This window comes from Carcharodon carcharias, chromosome 13 (assembly GCF_017639515.1).
Source record: "Carcharodon carcharias isolate sCarCar2 chromosome 13, sCarCar2.pri, whole genome shotgun sequence".
Taxonomy (NCBI): Eukaryota; Metazoa; Chordata; class Chondrichthyes; order Lamniformes; family Lamnidae; genus Carcharodon; species Carcharodon carcharias.
This window is the reverse complement of record NC_054479.1, coordinates 38,261,950-38,284,419: the sequence shown is the minus strand read 5'-3', so window position 1 is coordinate 38,284,419 and position 22,470 is coordinate 38,261,950. Positions and strand designations below refer to the sequence as shown.

The window sequence follows — 22,470 nt, the reverse complement described above, 5'->3', positions numbered from 1 at the left end:
AAGTGTGGCTGTGGGAACCCACGTGAGCCCCAATTATGCCTGTCTTTTAGTGGGGTATGTGGAACATTCCTTGTTCCAGTCATACTCAGGCCCTCTCCCACAACTCTTTCGGCACATCAATGTCTGTATCGGTATCACTTCATGGTCTCGTCTGGACCTGGAAAACTTATTAATTCTACTTCCAATTTCCACCCCTCTCCTTCACATGGACCATTTCTGACACTTCCTTATCTCTGTCTGCATTTCTGGTAATACTGTCCACCAATATTCATTACAAGCCACAGCTATCTCGACTACAGGTCCTCATACTCTGCTTCCTATAACCACTCCATCCCGTTCTCTTAGTTCCTCCACCTCCATTGTGTCGGTTCTGATGATGCTCCCCTCCAAAACAGCACTTCTGACATGTCTTCCTTTTTCATTAACTGAGGTTTCTTTCCTAATGTGGCTCCTCCAACTCCAGCATGATGCCACCACCAAACACATCTTCACCTCACCTCCCCTGTCAGCAGTGCATAGGAATTGTTCTCTCTGTGATATCCTGGTCCACTCCTCATCACCCCAAACTCCCCATCCCCCTTCCCATGCAATTTTTGAAGGTGCAACACCTCCTCCCTCCTCATTGGCCTAAGGCCCCAAATACTCCTTTCAAGTGAAGCAGCACTTCATTTGCGCCTCCTTCAATTTGGTCTAGTGCATTCGCTGCGCCCAATGCAGTCGTCTCTATATTGGGTAGATTAAACACAGACTGGGTGACTGTTTTGCAGAACACCTTCAGTCATGACCTACCTATCGCTTGCCATTTTAACATATCATCCTGCTCTCATGCCCACATGGCTCTCCTTGATCTGCTGCAACGTTCCAACGAAGCCCAATGCAAGCTGGATGAACAGCACCTCATCATCTTGTTAGGCACCTTACAGCCTTCTGGGCTTGACATTGAGTTCAACGAATTCAGACCATGAACACTCTCCTCACTTTTTCTTTAATCCAATTTTTATTTAAATATAAAAATATATATTAAAAAACGAAATGATCGTTCATTCTTTCAATCCTTTTCGTTAATACAGCACCCACCCCCCCCCCCCCCCCCCCAAAAAAAAAACACAGGGCCGTCTGTCACTTGTTTTTATGTTTTCATTTCACTAGTACTGACCTTGATCTGCTGTTAACACCTTCTGCCATCTTACCTTTATGACACTCTCAGTACCTTTACTCTTCACCACTCCCATTAACACTCCCTTTGCTTTGTGTCCGTGACATCTTTGTCAATCTCTTAGCTGTCACCTATCCCAGTCACAGTATAAAATCCATCACATTTCTGTGATGGATTAGCTCTCTCTGTAGATGCTGTTGACCTGCTGAGTTTTATTTCTGATGGTACCTGTGGTGAGTGGCCCTTGGATAGTTTTTCTCAATAAGGATTTTTCTGAAGTTTCCTCCAGGCACCAGATCCATTGTTGATGAACCGGCGCCAGCTTGGGGCATGCGCAGTAACCAATAACAACACGTTGCATGGTAGTGATTGGCTAATTGATGCTTACGTTTTTGTCCCTGGTTGGCTGAAAACATGATTGCAATTTATGTTACCCAATGAGCGGTTAGGAAAGGCCGCCTCTGCCTCCGGCGGGCCAATCAGCTATTGAGGCGGGTCCGGGAACTGGTGGGGACTTGGGGGCCGACGGCGGTGTCCCTGTAGCGCTCGCCATGGGCCTGAGCGGCAGGCGGGTGTCTGTGGCGGCGGCGGCGGCTGTGCTGCTCGGCTCGCTGACCGCGGTGCTTCTGCCGCAGCTCAGGGGCGGTTTGTGGTCGCTGCGATGCCGCCTCTTGGAGGTGGGCCTGGACGAAGATCCGATCACCGGGCTCAGCTTGACCTACAGCGGAGTGGAGCTGAGCCAGCTGGAGGAGGCCTGGTCCCTCAGGCAGAAAGCAGGGCCAGGTAGGAACTGAAGGGAGGGGAGAGCCGGTTACTGGCCAGTGGATGTGCTGGGAGTGAGGGAGGGGTCACCACTTATCGCTGAAATGGCTGCTCTCTTCCTTCTCCGTCCCGGTTACCGGACGCGGGGATCCTCCGTTTGGACCTGTTTGCCGCCTGTTAAAACTGGGAAATTGTCGCAGCCTCCACGAGATTGCTGCTGCTCCCTATCACCAACTCACTCTGACACCCTTAAGAATCTAAGGGTCGCAGGGTTACCGTTTTGGGGCGCTGAGTATTGAACTCCCTCAGCAACTCGTTGCTCCTTAAAAGCCTTTTAACTTCCACATTTATCACATTCAAAAGCGGCAACTTGCATTTACGAAGCGCCCTTGATGCAGCAAACCATCACAGCAGTACAGTCAGACAAAAATTGACACTGAGCCAAAAGGCGACCAAAAATTTGGTCGGAGAGGTTTTTAAGGAGAGACTTAAAATGATTAACAGGACGGAGAGTTTTAGGGTTGGAATTCCAGAAGTTAAGAATTTCTTGGCAGCTCAATACACAGGTGATGGAGTTTGGGGATGCACAGGCCAGAATTAGAAGAATGTAGCATTACTCTTTAAGGGTTATGGGGCTGGAGCAGGTGACAGAGATGGGAAATTAATGGTATTGTCGCTGAAGGATTTGAACGCAAGGAAGTGGAATTTTAACATTGAGGGACCGATAACCAGGGCGAATGGCACTTGGTGCAAGTTAAGATGCAGGCAGCAGAGTTTTAGTTGAGTGCGAGTTTAAGATAGGAGGCTGGCCAGGTAGTCATTGGAAGAGTCAAATCTGGAGCAGTTTTCCCTTTAAGAAGCTGTGCAGTACCTGAAAGTTGCCAAACACAAATCGGCCCTTTAAGTTACTGCACAAAACAATTTAGAAGGCCCACATGCTTAAAAAATTATCCTCAAACCACAAAAATAAATGAAAGGAAAGTTGATGTGGAGGTAATATGGATTATGCTTTCAGGGCTGAGGCAGGGCAGAGATGCGTGGTGTTACAGAGCTTTAAACATCTAGTTGTGAACTATTCCAGATGGCTGCAACCTGTCTAACCTGCTAAAATTTTTATAGACGTGTCCTAAAGTCGTTTTTCATTTGGGATATACTAATGATTGAGTGAGTTGATAAGCAACACTGCAAATTATCTGATAAGCTATATGACTAAAGCAGATTGAATTTATAATAGATTAAAAATTAGTGGAAGTGCTTTTTTTGAATTTGTTGTTCACCCCCACTATTAAAAAGTTCAGAGCTAGAGATCGTCTTGGCACCCCGTCTGCAGTCGAGGAACTGTTAATTTTTCGGAGGATTCCGTTATTAGTTAATAAGTATGAATGGTGAATGAGTGGAATTTGAGAGCATAATTTGCCTTTGGTCTGTGAGAATTTAGTGCCCTTTAAATGAAAGTAGTTGCAGTATCACATTCAACCTAACTGCTGCTGTGATTCAGTTAGATGAAATGGCCACTGGGATGGTGAGCCTGTCGCAAACATCTATAAGCTGCCAGTGATCATGTTGAATGCTGCCAGAACATGGTTCTTTGTTCCATGTGCTTGTCTTGGCAGATACCTAAGAAATGGTTATAAACTTCTTTGAAAATTTAAAAACTGCAACATTTAGCGAATAAATTTTTAACCCTTTCCTAACTGCTGTAATTTGTCAGTTTTAATTGCCTTTGCCTGGTTCTGTGCTGTAGCATACAGTATGTATGCACTAAGCCATCAGAACAAGTCCCCAAATTTTGCTTTCTGTTGTTTTGCCAGTCTTGAATATCCACTGAGTGAATGATTTGTTCCTGATTTCTACAACCATGTACTTGTCTTGTGAAGAAAGGTTAGACAGGCTAGGCTTGTATCTGCTGGAGCTTAGAAGAGTAAGAGGCATCTTGATTGAAACATAAGATCCTGGGGGTTTTGACAAGGGGGATCATAAGAGAATGTTTCCTCTTGTGGGAGAATCTAGAGCTAGGAACTTAGGAGCAGAAGTAGCTGTTCAGCCCATTGAGACTGCTCCACCATTCAATATGATCATGGCTGATCATCCGCTTCAATGCCTTTTACCCACACTATCAACATATCATTTTATGTCATTGGTATTTATAAATCCGTCAATCTCTGCTTTAAACAAACTCAATGACTGAGCTTCCACAGCCTTTGGGCAGAGAATTCCAAAGATACACAATCCTCTGAGTAAAAAAATAATTCCCCATCTCTGTCCTAAGTGGAGCTTAGAAGAGTAAGAGGCAACTTGATTGAAACATAAGATCCTAGGGGTTTTGACAAGGTGAATGTGAAGAGAATGTTTCCTCTTGTGGGAGAATTTAGAGCTATTTTGAAATTGGGTCCCCTGGTTCTAGACTCTACCATGTCTACCCTTTAAGTATTTTGTAGGTTTCAGTGAGATCACCTCTCATTCTTCGAAACTCTAGAGAATGCAGGCCCAGTTTCTCCAATGTCTCTTCATAGGACAGTCCCGCCATCCCTGGAACAAGCCTGGTGAACCTTTGTTACACTCCCTGTATGGCAATAATATCCGTTCTAAGGTAAGGGAACCAAAACTGCACACAGTATTCCAGGTGCAGTCTAACCAAGGTTCTATACAATTGAAGCAAGACTTTGCTACTCCTGTAACTCTTTTGAGTACAAACCCGTTTCCATCTGTTTCAGATGAAGTTACATTGTTTCATAGTTTGCCATTGTGAGATTTGAACTCTTGATATTGTTTCATAGTTTGCCATTGTGAGATTTGAACTCTTGCTCTTGGGGTTACAAACCCAGTACCATAACCACTTGGCTTTTAAGCCAAGCCCTAAAGTAACTCTTTCGAGTACAAACCCGTTTCCATCTGTTTCAGATGAAGTTACATTGTTTCATAGTTTGCCATTGTGAGATTTGAACTCTTGATACTCTTTCGAGTACAAACCTGTTTCCATCTGTTTCAGATGAAGTTACATTGTTTCATAGTTTGCCATTGTGAGATTTGAACTCTTGATCTTGGGGTTACAAACCCAGTACCATAACCACTTGGCTATTTAAGCCAAGCATTAAACGATTAACAACTCTTCCGAGTACAAGCCCGTTTCCATCTGTTTCAGATGAAGTTACATTATTTTTTTTTTCATAGTTTGCCATTGTGAGATTTGAACTCTTGATCTTGGGGTTACAAACCCAGTACCATAACCACTTGGCTATTTAAGCCAAGCATTAAACGATTAACAACTCTTCCGAGTACAAGCCTGTTTCCATCTGTTTCAGATGAAGTTACATTATTTTTTTTTTTCATAGTTTGCCATTGTGAGATTTGAACTCTTGATACTCTTTTGAGTAAACCTGTTTCCATCTGTTTCAGATGAAGTTACATTGTTTCATAGTTTGCCATTGTGAGATTTGAACTCTTGATCTTGGGATTACAAACCAGTACCATAACCACTTGTCAAATCCTCTTGCAATAAAGGTTAACAACATACCATTAGCCTTCCTAATTGCTTGCTGCACCTGCCTGTTAGCTTTCAGTGACATATTGACAAGGACACTCGGGTCCCTTTGTACACTTACACTTTCTAATCTTTTACCATTTAAGAAATACTCTGCACATCCTTTCCTCTTACCAATGTGGATAATGTCATATTTTTCCACATTATATTCCATCTGCCATGTTCTTGTCCATTCCTTAAGTGGAGTGTCCAAATCCTCTTGTAGCTGCTTTGCATCTTCCTCACAACACACATTCCCGCCAAGCTTTGAATCATCCACAGACTTGGAAATATTACATTTGGTCCTCACACCCAAATCATTGATATATATTGTGAACAGCTGGGGCCCAAGCACTGATCCTTATGGTACCCCACTTGTCACAGTCTGCCAGCGCAAGAATGACCTGTTTATTCATACTCTGTTGTCTGCCTCTTAGCCAATCCTTAATCCATGCCAGTATATTACCTCCTTTCCTATGTGCTTTAATTTTGCTAACCAGCCTCCTGTGGGGGACTTTATTAAAAGCCTTCTGAAAATCCAAGTATAAGCCTTCTGAAAATCCAAGTATGCAATGTCCACAGACTCCCCTTTATCAATTCTGTTATTAACATCCTCAAAGAACTCCAATAGGTTCATCTAACATGATTTCCCATTCATAAATCCATGTTGACTATGCCCACTCAGATCATTATTATCCAAGTGTCCATTTATCACATCCTTTATAATAGATACCATTTTCCCTACTACTGATGTAAGACTAACAGGTCTATCATTCTCTGTTTTCTCTCTCCCTCCCTTCTTAAATAGTGGGGTGGCGTTTATAACCTTCCAATCTACAGGAACCATTCCAGAATCTATAAAATTTTGGAAGATGATCACCAATGCATCCACTATCTTTATTGCTCCCTCTTTTAACACTCTGGGATGTAGACAGGGACTTATCAATCTTCAGTCTCATTAATTCTTCCAATACAACCTTCTCACTGATACTAATTTCCTTCAATTCCTCATTCTCCCTAGTCCCTTGGATCGCTAATTCTGGGGGATTTCCTGTCCCTTCCTTAGTGAAGACAGACACAAAGTAATCATTTAGCTTCCCTCCCACTTCTCTATTCCCTGTTATAAATTCCCTTGATTCTGCCTGTAATGGACCCAAATTTGTCTTAGCCAAATGTTTCCTTTTTATATACTATAGCAGCTTTTACAGTCCATTTTTGTTTTTGTTAGGTTATATTCGTATCCTATTCTCACTTTATCAGTTTCTTGGTCCTCCTTTGCTGTATTCAAAAATGCTCCCAACCCTCAGGTTTATTACTATTTCTGGCAATTTAAAGGCCTTTTTTCATCTTATTCGATCCTTAACTTACTTTGTTGTCTATGGTTGACTGACTTTTTGAGTTTTTGTGCCTTGAAGGAATGTATAGTTGCTGTAAACTATGTAATAATTATTTAAAGACTATCCATTGCCTATGTACCATCATACCTTTTAATGTATCTTCCCAATCTATCTAGGCCAATTTGCCCTTGTACATTCATAATTTCCTTTGTTCAAATTTAACACTCGGGCTTCAAGACTGAACTATCTCACTTTCAAACAATGTAATATTCTATCATCCCTAAAGATTCTTTTACAACAAGATTATTAATTAACCCTTTTTCATTACATAATACTAGATCAAAAATAGCCTATTTTCTAGTCCGTTCCTCAACATACTGCTCTAGAAAACCTTCCCGAAACTCATCCTTCACAGCATTATGGCTCATTAGGTTTACTCAGTCTGTGTGCAGATTGAAATCACCCATGAGTACTGTTACCCATGCTGCATACTTCTCTAATCTCCTGATTAACACCCTGCCACTGCTATTTCGTTGTCTAAAAACAACTCCTACCAATGTTTGCTGCCCTTTGCTGTTTCTTAGCTCCACCCAAACAGATTTCACATTTTGTTATTCCGATCTGAGATGCTCCCTTACTAATGTACTGATCCCATCCCTTATTATCAGCACAACACCACCACCTTTTCATTTTGCCTGTCTTTCATAAATGTTAAATGCCCTTGAATATTCAGTTCCCAGTCTTGGTCACCCTATGGCCACGTTTCCATAATGACAATTCGATCATGCCCATTTACCTCTATTTGTGCTTTTAAATCATCTACCTTGTTGTGAATGCTGTGTGCATTCAGGTAGAGTGCCCTTAACTTTGTCTTTTTGACATTAGTCTGCATCCTAAGTTTAGTTGTTGGTTGCCCTTGTTTCACCTGTCTTCCATTTTCACTTGCTACTTTCCACTTGGCATCACCAGCTTTACTTCCTTCTAACTTGAGCTATCCCTTAGGTTCCCACCCCCATGACAAGCTAGTTTCAACCATCTCCAACAGCACCAGTAAATCTTCTTGTGAGGATATTAGGCCCAGTCCTGTTAAGGTGTAATCTGTCCATCTTGTACAGATCCCACCTACCACAGAAATCTGATACGCTCTCTCCTACACCAATTCTCTAGCCACCTATTCAATTGATCAATCCTCCTATTCCTGTGCTCACTAGCATGTGACACTGGGAGTAATCCTGAGATTACTGCTCTTAAGGTCCTGCTTTTTAATTTCCTTCCTAACTCCCTAAAGTCTGCTTTCAGGACTTCTGCCTACCTAATGTCGTTGATACAAATGTGGATCATACCTCTGGCTGTTCACCCTGCCCCATAAGGATGTCCTGCAACCACTCCGTGACATCCATGACCCTGGCACCAGGGAGGTAACACACCATCCTGAAGTCACATTTGGTCACTATCTTATGGGAGAGCTGCTATTTTTAAACAGACATGTGGAGAAATTCTTTCCCTGAGGGTCGCGAGTCTTTGGAACTCGTCCTCTAAAATCAGGAGAAATAGAGCCTTTGAATATTTTTAAGGCAGGGGTAGATAGATTCTTGATAAGCAAGGGGCTTACCTGGAGTTGAGGTTACAATCCAATCAGCATCGATTCTATTGAATGGTGGAGAAGACTTGATGGGCCAAGTGGCATACTCCTACTTCATATGTTTGTAAAAGTCCACATTGCTGTCTGCAGGGCTTGACATAATGGGTGACAATTAGCTGAGGATCTGATTCAAACGTGGTTAATATGTTCCTGGGAAGTAATTATATTACAAAATGTCCACAAATCTGGCTCAGTTCCACATTACATTGTACATTTGGCTCCATCTAAATTAGAAACTGATTTTTAATTTCAGAAATCCAGTTAGAAGCTAAAGCTGCTCTGCACCAAGCTCTGGAGATGAAGCGTCTGGGGAAGCGAGAGAAGGCATACAGACTATTCGTGCATGCTCTCAACATGGACCCCAATTATGTAGATGCTTTGAATGAATTGGGTGTCTTCATGGAAGAGGAGAAGGATGTTATTCAGGCTGACCATTTATATACAAAAGCTCTGACTATTTCTCCATGTGACGAGAAGGCACTGGTCAACCGTGACAGGACATTACCGTTGGTGGAAGAAATTGACCAAAAACAATTTAGTATTATTGACCGAAAAGTTAAAAAACTGATGGCTATACCCAAAGGGAATGCAGCACTGCACCGTGTGATGGAAGAAAGTTATTACCATCATATTTATCACACTGTGGCTATTGAAGGGAATACACTGACCCTGTCTGAGATCAGGCACATCATAGAAACTAGGTATGCCGTGCCTGGGAAAAGCCTCGTGGAACAGAATGAAGTTATAGGGGTTGATGCAGCCATGAAGTATCTCAACAAGTCTTTAGTATCCAGAATTGGATCTGTTAATATTGATGATATTTTGGAGATTCACAAAAGAGTTTTGGGATACGTTGACCCTGTAGAAGCTGGAAGATTTCGGACCAATCAAGTCTTTGTGGGTCACCACATCCCTCCCCATCCACGGGATGTAAAGAAACAAATGCAGGAGTTGGTCCAGTGGTTAAATTCTGAAGAAGCCATGAGTCTACATCCTGTTGAATTTGCTGCCCTTGCACATTATAAACTCGTCTATATCCATCCCTTTGTAGATGGGAACGGAAGGACAGCCCGATTACTTATGAATCTTATTCTAATGCAGGCAGGTTACCCACCTGTCACCATCCGCAAAGAGCAACGGGCTGAGTATTATAGTGCATTAGATTTGGCCAACGAAGGTGATGTAAGGCCATTTATTCGTTTCATTGGAAAGTGTACAGAAATGACACTTGACTTACTGCTGATTGCAACAGCTGATCATTCTGTTGATAAAGGTTTACCTGAAGCTAATCCAAACCACTCCGATTATAAGCAAACAATTCTAATTAAAAACTAACTTGTCTCATTGTTCCACATCCTTATTTATAGAGTCCGGTTGAGTTGGTGTGAACATCACCATTCTAAACTTAAGTTAAATTCCTTTCGTTCTGAAATTTGCCAACTTCTTTACTGAAGGGTTGTTCACATGTTCATGTTAGGCTTTTGCTTGGCTTTATCAGGAGATCCTGAACCAGCTGTGCATGTTTGTTTCTGCTTTTGGAATATTGGTTACTTACCAGTTCGGATCTGCAGATTAAAGCTGCCAAAAAAAGCACTGAGCCCAATTTGAAGTATTCTGGGTTATTTCAAGATGAATTATACAGGGTGTGATTTAAATTGGTCATATTCTGAACTTGGCTGTTACTGCAAATTAACTGGGACTGCATTTTTTAGGCTGTTCTGTGATCCTCACTGTCTCTCTTACCCCAGTTGTAAGTGTTTGTATTTACAGTGCCAATTTTTTAATGACCTACGTATGATTTATTTGAATATAGTGAACATACTGACAGATTGGATTGCATGTACTTTCAACAGCTAATTAAAATGTCATGCCCACAATTTGGAGGGAGGGGTGTGAATTATCTGCAAGAGGCTGGAACACTTGTGGGGGGTGGGATAATTAAGGGCTGCAAATTCCAACAGTTGTGCCTGGGCAGCAGATTTCTTTATTCACGTTGGCTCATGTTTCTCAATACTTCCTAGGAGCTCCAGCAGTTTTTTTAGAAAAGTGAATGTATGTTTAATGTCTCAAGGTTTTTTTGGCACATCCAATAGATTTTCACCCAGAGCTTTTCCCACTAGCTTTGTACTGGCTAAAACTGCAGCATGTAATGAAGTTGTGGTGGTTGTTCTGATACTTTTAAGTTATCTCTCCATTCTTTATTTAAACCAAACAGTACTAATTATAGATTACTAAGCACAGTTCTAGAATGCCAAAAGATTATCAGTACACATTGCTGAATTTTATCCAACACCGGGCTTCCTGGAGTGTTGGTTGAAGACAATTATGCTAATAAAAGAACTGAGAGAGACCCACATTATTCCTTCAAATTATCAGTTGCTGTGGCTACAGGAGAAACTATTTGTTTCACCATTTCTAGTCTTTTAATTAAAATCTTGCACTTGAGAAATCAAAAGGATCAGTGTGAACAAACTTCAGTGGACAATATACCAATTGGCCAGTGAGATGTTTGTGAATTGAAATTGCACTTTGTATAAATAAACCTTATTTAAACAGGTTATTAAAACATAGAATTTTTTATATATATATATATAGTATTTAAGATGTAAAAAATAAAATATTTTGCCATCTATGATAGCCTTGAGATTTATTTTTGCTAAGCAGATATGGAACAAGGGTCAGGGGTGGGAAGCACTTGTCCAAAGTGTGGTTTTTGACAGAGATTTGATTTTCTAATTGCCAGAAAATAATCCAATTTCAACTTGTATCGCTGCTGCAAACTTAGTGATATTCACACACACACACACACACACACTTGAAACAATGTGCTTTGAGAAATAATGCTTTTGCTTTGTCACCAAAACCATTCAATGCTGTATTGAGAGGGGAGTAATGCTGGAGCCCAATCAACTGTAACTGTACAGAACCAACACCTGTAAGGTTCCTACTTGCGCAGCTGAGACATCCTCACTGACTTGAGATTATCTGGAGAAGAGTGGGAAAAATTCTAGCCTTTGGTCATCTATCAGGCTGACTAATGGTCAACAATAGCCCAACCTACCATAGCAGGCATGTTCTGATGAAAGGTCCTAGACCTGAAACATTAACTGTTTCTTTCTCCACAATACTGCCTGCCTGTTGAGTATTTCCACCTTTGTACTATATCTCTCCCTGGTTCAAGTATCAAGATTGCTGAATCTTCCACATTGTGCTGCTACCTTGGTTTCAAATTTTACCCAATTGTCACCTACAAGCCAAAGACATTTTCTTTTTGCTTTCTTTCTCTCTCCCACCCTGACCAAGTCTAAAGAATATTTTACAAAAGGATGTGGACACAAATAAGTGATGTTAGTATTGGTTGATCACTACACTTTTGGGTGGCAAAACAAAGGGGTGTTGTTTCTTAGGTTACTACCAGTCCAAGCCCGAGTGCAATGAAGAGAGATCTTTCAAGGCAGTCCCAAGTGCTTTGGAGCCAAGTTAATACTTTTGAAGTATAGTCAATATTGAGAGAAAGGTGGCTTTCAATTTGTACATAACAAAGTCCCACAAACAACAATATAATAACAACTAGATAGTTTTGGTGATGTTGGCAGAAGGATAAATGTTGGTCAGCCACGGCTCTTCAAGTAGCGTAATTTAATATTTTACATCCACGTAAGAGGGCAGATGAAGCCTTGGTTTAACCCCTCATCTGAAAGGCAGTACTAAGAGTAATAGCCAAGATTTTACACTCAAATCACTGGAGTGAAACTTCAGCCCACAAACTTCTGTCTGACAAAGCTAAGAGTAAGCCCAGATGAGTTCTAGTTTCAGGTACAGAATCAATAGTCTCACTAGCTCAGATACAACATGAAAGGATAGATTTTGCTTATCAATCTAGATTTGTACCTTTTTAAAGAGTTTTTAATTAAACACACTGCTTTCACTTTGAACCAATGGAATTTTCTTATAAACCCAGTCTTAATCCTCTGTGATATTTAGACAATGAATCCTAAACATGATTTTTAACCAATGTTGCATTACAATGCAAATATATAAAATATCACAGCAATATATCAAAAAGTGAAGTCAAAGTAACAATGAAATGGTCCCTGTGATCCTGCTGTACAAACACATATTTCTTTTTACCAAAAAATGCAAAGTAACAGTAGCTTCCAGGGCACTTGTTTAAAACTAACCAAGTAGCAGTTACAAAACACATACAAGCCATTCTCTGTAAATACATAAGAGCAACTGCTTAAAAAATTCTGACAGAGAAAAGCAACATGGAGCTTCCATCAAGGATATTTAACACTTGTCAAACTCTTTAAAAAAATTATTTACATTTCAGTACGGCTCATCAGAATCCTTAACCAGATGTGGAAGGATGCAAATGATTTCTGTAAAGGCAGTTCACATTTTTTCTAGATGTTCAGCAGTTTAATAACATGCTGTAATCACAGGTTACTTTCTCAACAGCATCTTTGCAAAGTCTGCATTGGTCATCTTTTTGGTCTCTTCCATTATAGAGGAATCACCTTTCGAGTTGCCATCCTGATCCCTCAATGTACCATTTTCAGTATTTGCTTCAGATACAGGCAAGCGCTGTAATGCACGAGGTATAAGTGCAAGTTGTGTTCGACCTTTGCCTCTCCTAGAAAAATATCAGGATTCATGAGACAATTCACATGGATCAACATGCAGTCCCAAACTTGCTGACTATTTAGCAAGTTCTGGATACTCATTTTCATTCTCAAGCCCTATTTAAAGGATTCTTGACTTTATCCACACTTATTTTAGTTTAATGTATTTATGTCAAGGTTCCAATTCAGTCACCCACGTGTTATATTAGCTCCCACTTGGATGGGAACTGTTCTGCCTTTCTAATGATTGTCTACTTGTCCTCTTCAGTAGTCTCCGTTTCCGGTCACTATATCTGACAATTTTTTTTCATCCTATTCTCCCTCCCATCCAACACTATATCATACTAACATTGAAAATATTTGCTCTCCCCAACCTCTTTCTAGATAAGTGCACTGACATCAAGGATCTGACCAGAAACTAGCGATAGGTTAAATGCTGTCTTAAGGTCCTTCCTGTCATTAAAACTCCCCTAGTTACCCATTCCACTGCATCCCTTGCCCAAACCCCTCTGCTGGTGACTCTCATTTTCATTCTTATCTGTTCCCTTAAATATCCAGCACTGTTTAAGAATCTCATTTAAGCTAATCAAACAATGGCATTTTCTATATTGAAATATTATCCCTATTTCATCCTCAGCAATTTCAACCTGCACCAAAACTCTTCCTGCAACTTGACCACTTATGTCATGGTCACTGTAGACTTCACTCAACCGCCTCCCACACTGATCTTTCCCACACCAAACCTGGTTAAACTAGTTCCTCCAAGGTTACAGATCTTTCCCACACCAAACCTGGCTAAACTAGTCCCTCCAAGGTTACAATTTACCAACAAGATTAGTTCTCATTTTACTTATAAACATTTCCATACCCATCTCCAACCTATTCTCATTCCACAACAATCCGCAGTTTTTTCCCTATTACTACTTGGAAAAATAAGTCGTAGATGCAACATCTACCTGCTTAATCCTTTCCTCGTTATTAAATTCTATCCCAATATGCAATACTTTCCTAATCTGTATCCTGTTCCTGTATTCATATGTAGGAGAGAGAGAAAGACACACAATTATAATTATTTCCAATATGGAATGGTTGAGCTCCTAAACTGTAAAAGATCAGTTTTACAAAGTCAATTATCATTGTTCCTATCTGAATAGAAAAACTGTTGCAATATTCTTTAAAAAGACTCGACTTCAAAGTTCACTTTGACATGAGATATAATTAGAGAGATATATAACTAGAGAGAGAAAAAAAAATGTTACTGACTAACTATTTGCATTGCTGGTTTTGACACATGCACCTGGTCCCCAATTACTAATAGTTGGACATTTGTCCTAGCTTACACTGTAACCACCACAAAAGGCAGACTAAATATAACTGACCCATATGTGAAACAGGAGCCTGCATTAAAAACAAACACAAAAATGCAACACTTATAAAATATGTTCCTGACTCAGGAGCGATTATTGTCCAAGATGAATTTCTGGAATCAGCTTTAGATATAATTGGTAACCAGGGAGTTGCTTAACTGAATCATAGCTGTTTCAATTTTGTAATAGTTTGATCAGCACTTACGCTCCATACACCTGCCGAGGGAGCAGAGAGCCAGATGATCTGCTGGTTTCAACCTTGCTAGTCTGTTTCCTCTGCGGAGGATTACTGATGGCCACGCTGATTGTGTGATCTTTAACCACCTGTCCATCCATCTTAAGAACAGCCTGGGAGGCTTGGGCTTCATTCTCATATTCAGCATATGCCAAACCCTGAAACAAAAGTCATTTAAATGTTATTCAGATTCCAAAAATTAGAAGTAAGTTGAGAATAAGTTATTCACATTTAATAGTTGCTAATGCATGGGACAAACACGTTAATCAAACCGAGTTGAAACATTCAGCTCCAGACATTACAAAGCTAGAAATGGTCTTCAGATCCTCTACATGGACTCAAATAACACAAAGCTAAATAGCTTATGGGAGTTTTTATTTCCTGGTTTGGGGTGGCAGGGCAGGGCAAGGAGGTGGCAGAGTTCAAATTTGTGAGCCTCAAATTTGGTATGCGAGACTATAGGACAGCTGGTTTGGGGCTAATTTTTTGATAGGCATCTTCATGTTGCAATTACTATACTAATTGACTTGATGGTTCTCCAGCACTCTGCCAGAGTGTGCACCTCCTGCCCTGTCAGAAGGACACTACCCTTCCCACATAGAATTTCAGTATTAGTTTAAAAAGACTGAAGGAACAGGCTGTCTCTTGTGCATTGAGAGTGACGAAAGTTCAGAGATTTTAATCTAATAAAGGGCAAGTTGTTTTCAGTCAATATGAGAATTCACAGGAAAACCAACACAAGCCAACTTGGCCAGTGGAATGTGGAGAAGATTCGCTTATTGGTAAGGAAACGCAATTTGATGCTTACAATTTCCAGGCTTATGGACAAGTAGTTCATTGAAATAAATCAACTTTCCAGAGAGGGCAAGTTACTCAAAGTTTATTCAAAATCTGAAATGTTCTTGCTTCATAGGTGATTGACAAATGCCACCTTTTCAATAGGCTACTATATAAGATGTACCTTTGGCTTTCCAGAGCGATTAGTGACGAGACGGATCTCCTTTAGGTTTCCATGCTCTTTGCAGATCTCCTCCAGTTCCTCTTTAGTGCAGGAGAAAGGTAAACCTGAAATAAAGACCTTGTGTTTCTCTAAGCTGGTGCTGTACTTAAACACCTGGAGAAGTAAAAGCACAAAACATTAAGAAAAAAATGGATTTCTTTAAAGCTCTGCTGCTTCTGCTCAAGGTAGTGAATCTTGTAAACACTAGTGCCTCATTACTGCCTTCCATTATCTGGGAAAAATTTGCAAAATAGTGAATACCAGAAAAATTAGATTATCAGGAGACATGACAAAGGAAGTGGAGAAATGAGAATACACTAGAATCAGAAATTTATGGAGGCAACTAGTCAGCACATTGTGTCTGTACCGCTGAAAATGACATATCCAGTCTAATCCTACTCTCCAGCTATTGATCCGTAACATTGAAGGTTGTGGCGCTTTTCACAGCCAGTGAAGTACTTTTGTAGTGTAATCACTGTAGTAATGTAGGAACTGCAGCAGCCAATTTTTGCATAGCAAGCTCCCTATGTTTGCTAGGGAGAGCAACGTGATGCAATAATGACTAGATAATCTGTTTATGTTCTGTTGATTGAGAGATAAATATTGACCAGTGCACTGCAGATATCTTCCCTGCTCTTCCTTGAAATACTGCCATGGGATATTGTACATCCACCAGGCAGATTGGGCCTCAGTTTGATGTCTCATTGGAAAGATGACACCTCCAACAGTGTAACACTCCTCAGTACTGCACTGAAAAGTCAGCCTTGATTTTGGTGTTCAAGCCTGGAAGTGGGACTTGAATGCAGAACCTTGTGATTCAGAGGTGAGGGTGATACTAACTGAGCCACGGCTGACACTATATGGTGATATCCAAGTACTACTTCTCAAATGCAATGAGGATTTCTGACTCCATCACCCTCTTACGGCAGAGAGTTCCAGATCCCCACTACGCTCCAGGTAAAAAATAGCCTCTCTCCTCAACTACCCTCTAATCTAATTCTACCAATTACTTTAAATCAATGCCCTCCGGTTATTGACCTATTTAACGAAAGGAAATAGATTATTCTTAACCACTCTCCAGTCCCTCAATTCTATACAATTAAAATAATTTCAGTTGAATATCCCCTCAGCCTTCTCTGTCCAAAGAAAACAATCACAGACTTGTTATGATACAGAAGGAGGCCATTTGGCCCATTGTGTATGCACCAGCTCACGAATGAGCATAATGACATAGTGCCATTCTCCTGCCTTCTCCCCATAACCCTGCACACTGTTTCTATTCAAATAATCAGCCAATGACCTCGTGAATGCCTCAATTGAACCTGCCTCCACCACACTTCCAGGCAGTACATTCCAGGCACATTGAGAAAAATGAGGGGGATAGTTTGTCTTTGTTGCAATTACATAGGATGTCATTTGTGACTTTAAGAGCTATTTCTGTACTACGGTATCCTTTTCTGGTCAAGAAAGGAAACAACTTAAACAGTTCAATCTCACAACTGTGTGTAGCAAATGCTTCTTGGAGATTTGAAAAATTTCAAATTTGTGAATATCTCTTTTTTTTGTTCGACTTTTCTTTCTCTCTCTCTCTCTCAATTCAATCTTTTTTGTCCTCTCTTTATTTCCCCACAGAAAAATGTTTGTCTGGACATGAGCACAACTCAAAAGTGCATCGTTTAATCCCCTGAACTTGCCGACCAATTTGTGCATTAATAGTGCCATGCGTCATCAGGTTGCCATTACTTTTCACGCAAAATTCAGCCCATTCTTCCCATTCTACAGATTTGAGCACAAAAAAGATCCCATGTCCCCTATTCTTTAAGTAGTGAAATGGGATCTTTTACATCCACCTGAGGGGGGAGCCGAGACCTCAGTTTAACGTCTAATCCGAAAGACAGCGCCTCCAACAGTGCAGCACTGCCTTAGTTTCTGTCCTATATACTATGTATTTCTACATCCTACACTGGAATATTAACTGGAATATTTTGCGAGAAAAGTAATGGCAACCTGATGACGCATGGCCCTATTAATGCACAAATTGGTCAGCAAATTCCGGGAATTAAGAGATGCACTTTTGAGTTGTGCTCAGGTCCAGACAAGCATTTGTCTGTGGAGAGATAAAGAGAGAACAAGAAAGATTGAATTAAGAGAGAGAGAAAGAAAAGTCGAACAAAAGAAAAAAAGATATTCACGAATTTGAAATTTTTCAAATCTCCAAGAAGCATTTACTACACACAGTTGTGAGGTTGAACTGTTTAAGTTGTTTTCTTTCTTGACCAGAAAGGTTTATTGGCATTGCATTAATAATTGAAATGTTGCTGAAAAGGATACCGTAGTACAGAAATGGCTCTTAAAGTAACAAATGACAACCTATGTGATTGCATCAAAGACAAACTATCCCCCTTATCTTTCTCAATGTGTCTGGAATGCTTTGCCTGCAAGTGTGGTGAAGGCAGGTTCAATCTAGGCATTCAAGAGGGCATTGGCTGATTATTTGAAAAGAAACAGTGTGCAGGGAAAACCCCAGTCTATCCAATCCTTCCTCTTAGCTAAAATTCTCCATTCTTCATTGTTACAAAATGTTTAAGGAAACAATGGTTTGTGAGAGGATTGAAGGAAACATCTCAGAAAAGATCAAGATGAGAGCAGAATTCTATCAGAATTGCACCTTGAGTATCTTGTTCAATATTGTTTTGAACCATATCACAAACAAGCCAATGGAATTTAGAAATGTAAGTGGACCTGTGATTAAATGGGTCCTTTCACTACAGCCAATTGGAACTTCTTGAAAGAAAAGTCACACAAAGGAAAATATTAAAAATCACAACACAGATACCAAAAGTAGTACCTTAAATTCTGGATTCTTTGCTTTGTCGACACAGGGTGAAACAAACATTGGCCGACCCTCTAACTCCTGGCGGTCCAGCCGCAAGGCATCGGTAGCCGCTTTCTCCTCCTCAAACTCCACATAACAATATCCTCGAAAAAGTCCTCTATTACTGTAAACAGGGCGAATGTCTGCAATCTGACCAAAGTTTTCAAATATCGCCTTGAGCCTCTCCTCGGGATTGGGCATTGAATATGAGAGATTACTGACAAACACAGTCAGGTCATCCTTGCTGTTATCGTGGAGAACTTTGTTCCTTGTGGCAGCTACAGCTTTTTGTTTTTGCAATGCTGGAGTCTCTAGGATCTTTGTGTTGTTTTTACGACCAAACAGACCACATTCTGTTGACATATCCTCTTCCTCAGCTTCTTCCAGTTCCCCAGCTCGTGACTTTTTACTTGGTTGATCTGAAATTTAAAGATGAATTATTAGAAATTTCCCTCGTGGTCATAAATGGAGCAGGGAATGGGAAGACAAACTGAAGCAACAGGGGTGTTAATGGTTGGTTCATTATGTTATTAAAGATACACAGCTGATAAATAGCCAAGTGGTTATGGTACTGGGTTTGTAACCCCAAGATCAAGAGTTCAAATCTCACAATGGCAAACTATGAAACAATGTAAATTCATCTGAATAGGAACAGATGGAAATGTGTTTGTACAAATATTTTTTCGGGAAGGAGGAGGACCTCCTCGTGAACCTGCTCCTGGGCCTGGCCAAGTTGGCCATTAACAGGTCCAGGCAGCGGGCGATCGACGGGGGAGTCCCGCCCGATTGTTTGTCCCTCTTCCGCGGCTACGTTCGCTGCCAGATGTCCCTGGAGAAGGAGCACGCGGTGTCTGCTGGCACTCTCGAGGCCTTCCGTGCTCGGTGGGCACCGCGGGGACTGGGGTGTTTTGTTGACCCTTTTAATCACATTTTGATTTAAAGTTTGTAAGTTTCCTTTAAAACTTTGTTCTTGGTTTTACAGCTGACCTGAATTAGGGGCTGTGCCTGATTTTTCCCAATTTTGTTGATTTGGTTTTCATTTAAAAGATTATCAAGAGTTCAAATCTCACAATGGCAAACTATGAAACAATGTAACTTCATCTGAAACAGATGGAAACAGGTTTACTCAAAAGAGTATCAAGAGTTCAAATCTCACAATGGCAAACTATGAAACAATGTAACTTCATCTGAAACAGATGGAAACAGGTTTACTCAAAAGAGTATCAAGAGTTCAATTTCATTTAAAAGATTATCAAGAGTTCAATGATTTGGTTTTCATTTAAAAGATTATCAAGAGTTCAAATTTCACAATGTAGACAATGAAACCATGTAACTTCATCTGAAACAGATGGAAATGGGTTTGTACTCAAAAGAGGGTTTGTACTCAAAAGAGTTACATTTAAAAAAAAATAATCAAGAGTTCAAATCTCACAATGGTAAACTATGAAACAATGTAACTTCATCTGAAACAGATGGAAACGGGATTATACTCGAAAGAGTTACACAGACAGGATCAAGAGTTCAAATCTCACCATGGCAAATTATGAAACAATGTAATTTCATCTGAATAGGAACAGATGGAAACATGTTTGTACTTGAAAGAGTTACAAATAGGTCAGGTGCCCCTTTGCAGGGCTGTTAATTAGTTTATTAGTTAACTAATTTCACTGTTGTACTCAGAGTATGAAGAGTCAGCTAGAACACTGGATTAGTAGTTAGGAGGCAGAGATCTATAATGTTGCATACTGTGAATAGACTTACTAACAAGGAAAAGATCTGTGTCCTCTTCCATACTTCACCATCTGGCTTGGATCGGTTTAACAAGGGGAACATTCCCATAGCAGAATACAAGCCCAATGGTGGTGAAAAGAAACTAGTGTAAACCAGTGTTAAATCTGAGATTTTGACCTTGGTCATCAGCAATCCCACAGCAGCTTCAACTTTTACCTAGTTCCTTTAAAACAGCAAGCTTTCCAAGGCACCTCATAGAAGACAAGAGAGATGTATGGGGAAATGGGAGAAGGGTTAGGAGGCTGATGGAGAAAATGACACTGATGAGCTCTTCAAAGGAGGACAAGAGCCCCTTACACCTCTTATAGCTATCTATCCTTATATACTGTAAAATTAGAACTATTCACAAGCCAATAAGAGATTTGAAAAAGATTTTTAAAATAAACTACTACATCCTAACCAACTCTACCTTCTAATTTCCTAAATTGCTGTACTATTTGTCAATACATTATATATTATTTACTGTTGAAGTATATATAAAAATGACTAAATCCATCTTTTAAAATGGGGATACATCTATGGCCCAGTCCAATTATCCTCGCCCTCTAACCCTGCTTCACGTGAAGATTACATTTGGCCTTGAATCCATGGGACAGTAAAGAGTAGAAGTCATTAAAAGTAAAAACAAAAAATTCTTGAAATACTCAGCAGGTCTGGCAGCATTTGTGGAGCAAGAAACAGAATTAACATTTCAGGTTGATGACACTTCATCAGATGTCAGTTCTCCTCACAACAGAAAAGATGAATAGAAGTTTTGATAGAGTAGATATCTGCTGAGTGTGTCAATAACCATAGATTTAAAATAATTGGCAAAAGACCTAGACAGGAGACAAGAAGATTTTTCTCCCTCATACAAAAGATTATAAAAGATCTGGAACACTTTACCTGAAAGGGTGGAGGCAGTTGATTCCATTTATGATTTTAAACAGGTGTTGCACAGGTATTTGAGGATCACTGACAAAAAGCTGGTGTGTGGGACAAAGTACAACTGCTCCTTCAAGAGCCAGCATGGATACAATAGGCAGATTGGCCTCATTCAGTGCTGTATGATTCTACTCTACGAAATCTGCTACTAATTGAGTAGTGAGAGTATGGTCGGTCATATTTTTCTGGGTGCAGGAGTAAATCAGGGAGTATCTGAAATTAGAAAATTCTGTTCCAGCCAGGTCCTGTTGAGTGGTTAGTCAGCCAGTACTAAATTTCCCAGCCTCAGATACCCAATTGAAATTATGTCAATCCACTTAAATATAAATACATTGAAATAACTAACCTGTTCACCTAAAAGAACATATAGCTGTAAACTGAGCTTTGTGGTTCATTTAATACAGCAGCAATTCTCCATAACGCTGAAAGAACGAAAGCTTAAACTTTCCCCATGTTAGAACACAGTAGTTTAAAAACAAACTTTTGCCCTAATCACTGACACACTCTATGAGATATCCCCTCGTTAAAATATTGGCACAAATGGAATAGGTCTCACTCATTAACTACATGAGTTACAGTCTTTTCACAGGGTGTCATACCAATTTGGGTGCCCCATTCCTCTTCATCTGCTTTGCGTTTGTCTCCAGGTAATGCCTGTTTCTGGACCTTTTTCGCAGCTTTCTTTTCAGATCTATCTTTCTTCCGCTGCATATTTTTCTCCTCTTCCTGTTTTGTCAGCAGGGCTTCCTTCGCTGCAGCCTGGACAAAATATTAAAAATAGGGGTTAGAAAACTAATTCACCTCAAGGAGAAAATCTTTTCCTTTTAATGATATTTAAAACTAATCTCCAGATGGCCTGGTCAAGTGAGAGGCAAGGATACTAATAAACATGAATTAGCTATCTTAGTATATGTCTCAATATATCTATCCCCCATAGAAACTAGTGTTATTCGCCTAATAAACAGTTAAAGAATTACATTTTTAAGTTACTAAAGTCAGTGTTCAGACCAGAGGCCTACAGAGTATCTAGGAGAAGATGTGGTACTGTTCCTGAAGTTTGTGTTCAAGCCTGGTTGCTACCCCTCTTCTTTCGGGCAGGAAATACTAATCATGTCAGGTGGGTCTGCTATTGGCTTGGCGGATAGAGGTGGAAAAAGTTTGGGGTGGTGTGAAAGAATGACGGCTAGTTTATGGGATGGACACCTTTCATCTAAAGGCAGTGCACACCAGGGGACT

The 22,470-nt window shown here is 40.3% G+C and overlaps 2 protein-coding genes across 2 annotated transcripts in view; one reads left to right on the top strand and one right to left on the bottom strand.

Annotated features, from left to right (window-relative positions):
* Nucleotides 1–1,673: 1,673 nt before the first annotated feature.
* Nucleotides 1,674–11,049, top strand: ficd (FIC domain protein adenylyltransferase). The gene is made up of 2 exons (XM_041202226.1): nucleotides 1,674–1,939; nucleotides 8,671–11,049. The coding sequence occupies exons 1-2, from the start codon at nucleotides 1,708–1,710 to the stop codon at nucleotides 9,750–9,752; spliced, it is 1,314 nt and encodes a 437-aa protein (XP_041058160.1). The 5' UTR covers nucleotides 1,674–1,707; the 3' UTR covers nucleotides 9,753–11,049.
* Nucleotides 11,050–12,305: 1,256 nt separating this feature from the next.
* The window catches only part of sart3 (spliceosome associated factor 3, U4/U6 recycling protein), a 42,234-nt gene continuing 32,069 nt past the window's right edge, over nucleotides 12,306–22,470 (bottom strand). Inside the window, exons 15-19 of the mRNA XM_041202225.1 lie at nucleotides 21,834–21,993; nucleotides 18,493–18,938; nucleotides 15,606–15,758; nucleotides 14,615–14,802; nucleotides 12,306–13,053 (exon numbers count right to left, since the gene is read on the bottom strand). Coding sequence (XP_041058159.1) covers nucleotides 12,864–13,053; nucleotides 14,615–14,802; nucleotides 15,606–15,758; nucleotides 18,493–18,938; nucleotides 21,834–21,993 — 1,137 coding nt within the window. The 3' untranslated portion in view covers nucleotides 12,306–12,863. The remainder of the gene's footprint in view (nucleotides 13,054–14,614; nucleotides 14,803–15,605; nucleotides 15,759–18,492; nucleotides 18,939–21,833; nucleotides 21,994–22,470) is intronic.

What these genes read in the sequence shown, in the direction of transcription:
- ficd (XM_041202226.1), top strand. Translation starts at nt 1,708, where the DNA reads ATGGGCCTGAGCGGCAGGCGGGTGTCTGTGGCGGCGGCGGCGGCTGTG. An exon ending in CAGGCAGAAAGCAGGGCCAG is followed by an intron (nt 1,940 to 8,670) that starts GTAGGAACTGAA and finishes TTTTAATTTCAG; the next exon opens with AAATCCAGTTAGAAGCTAAA.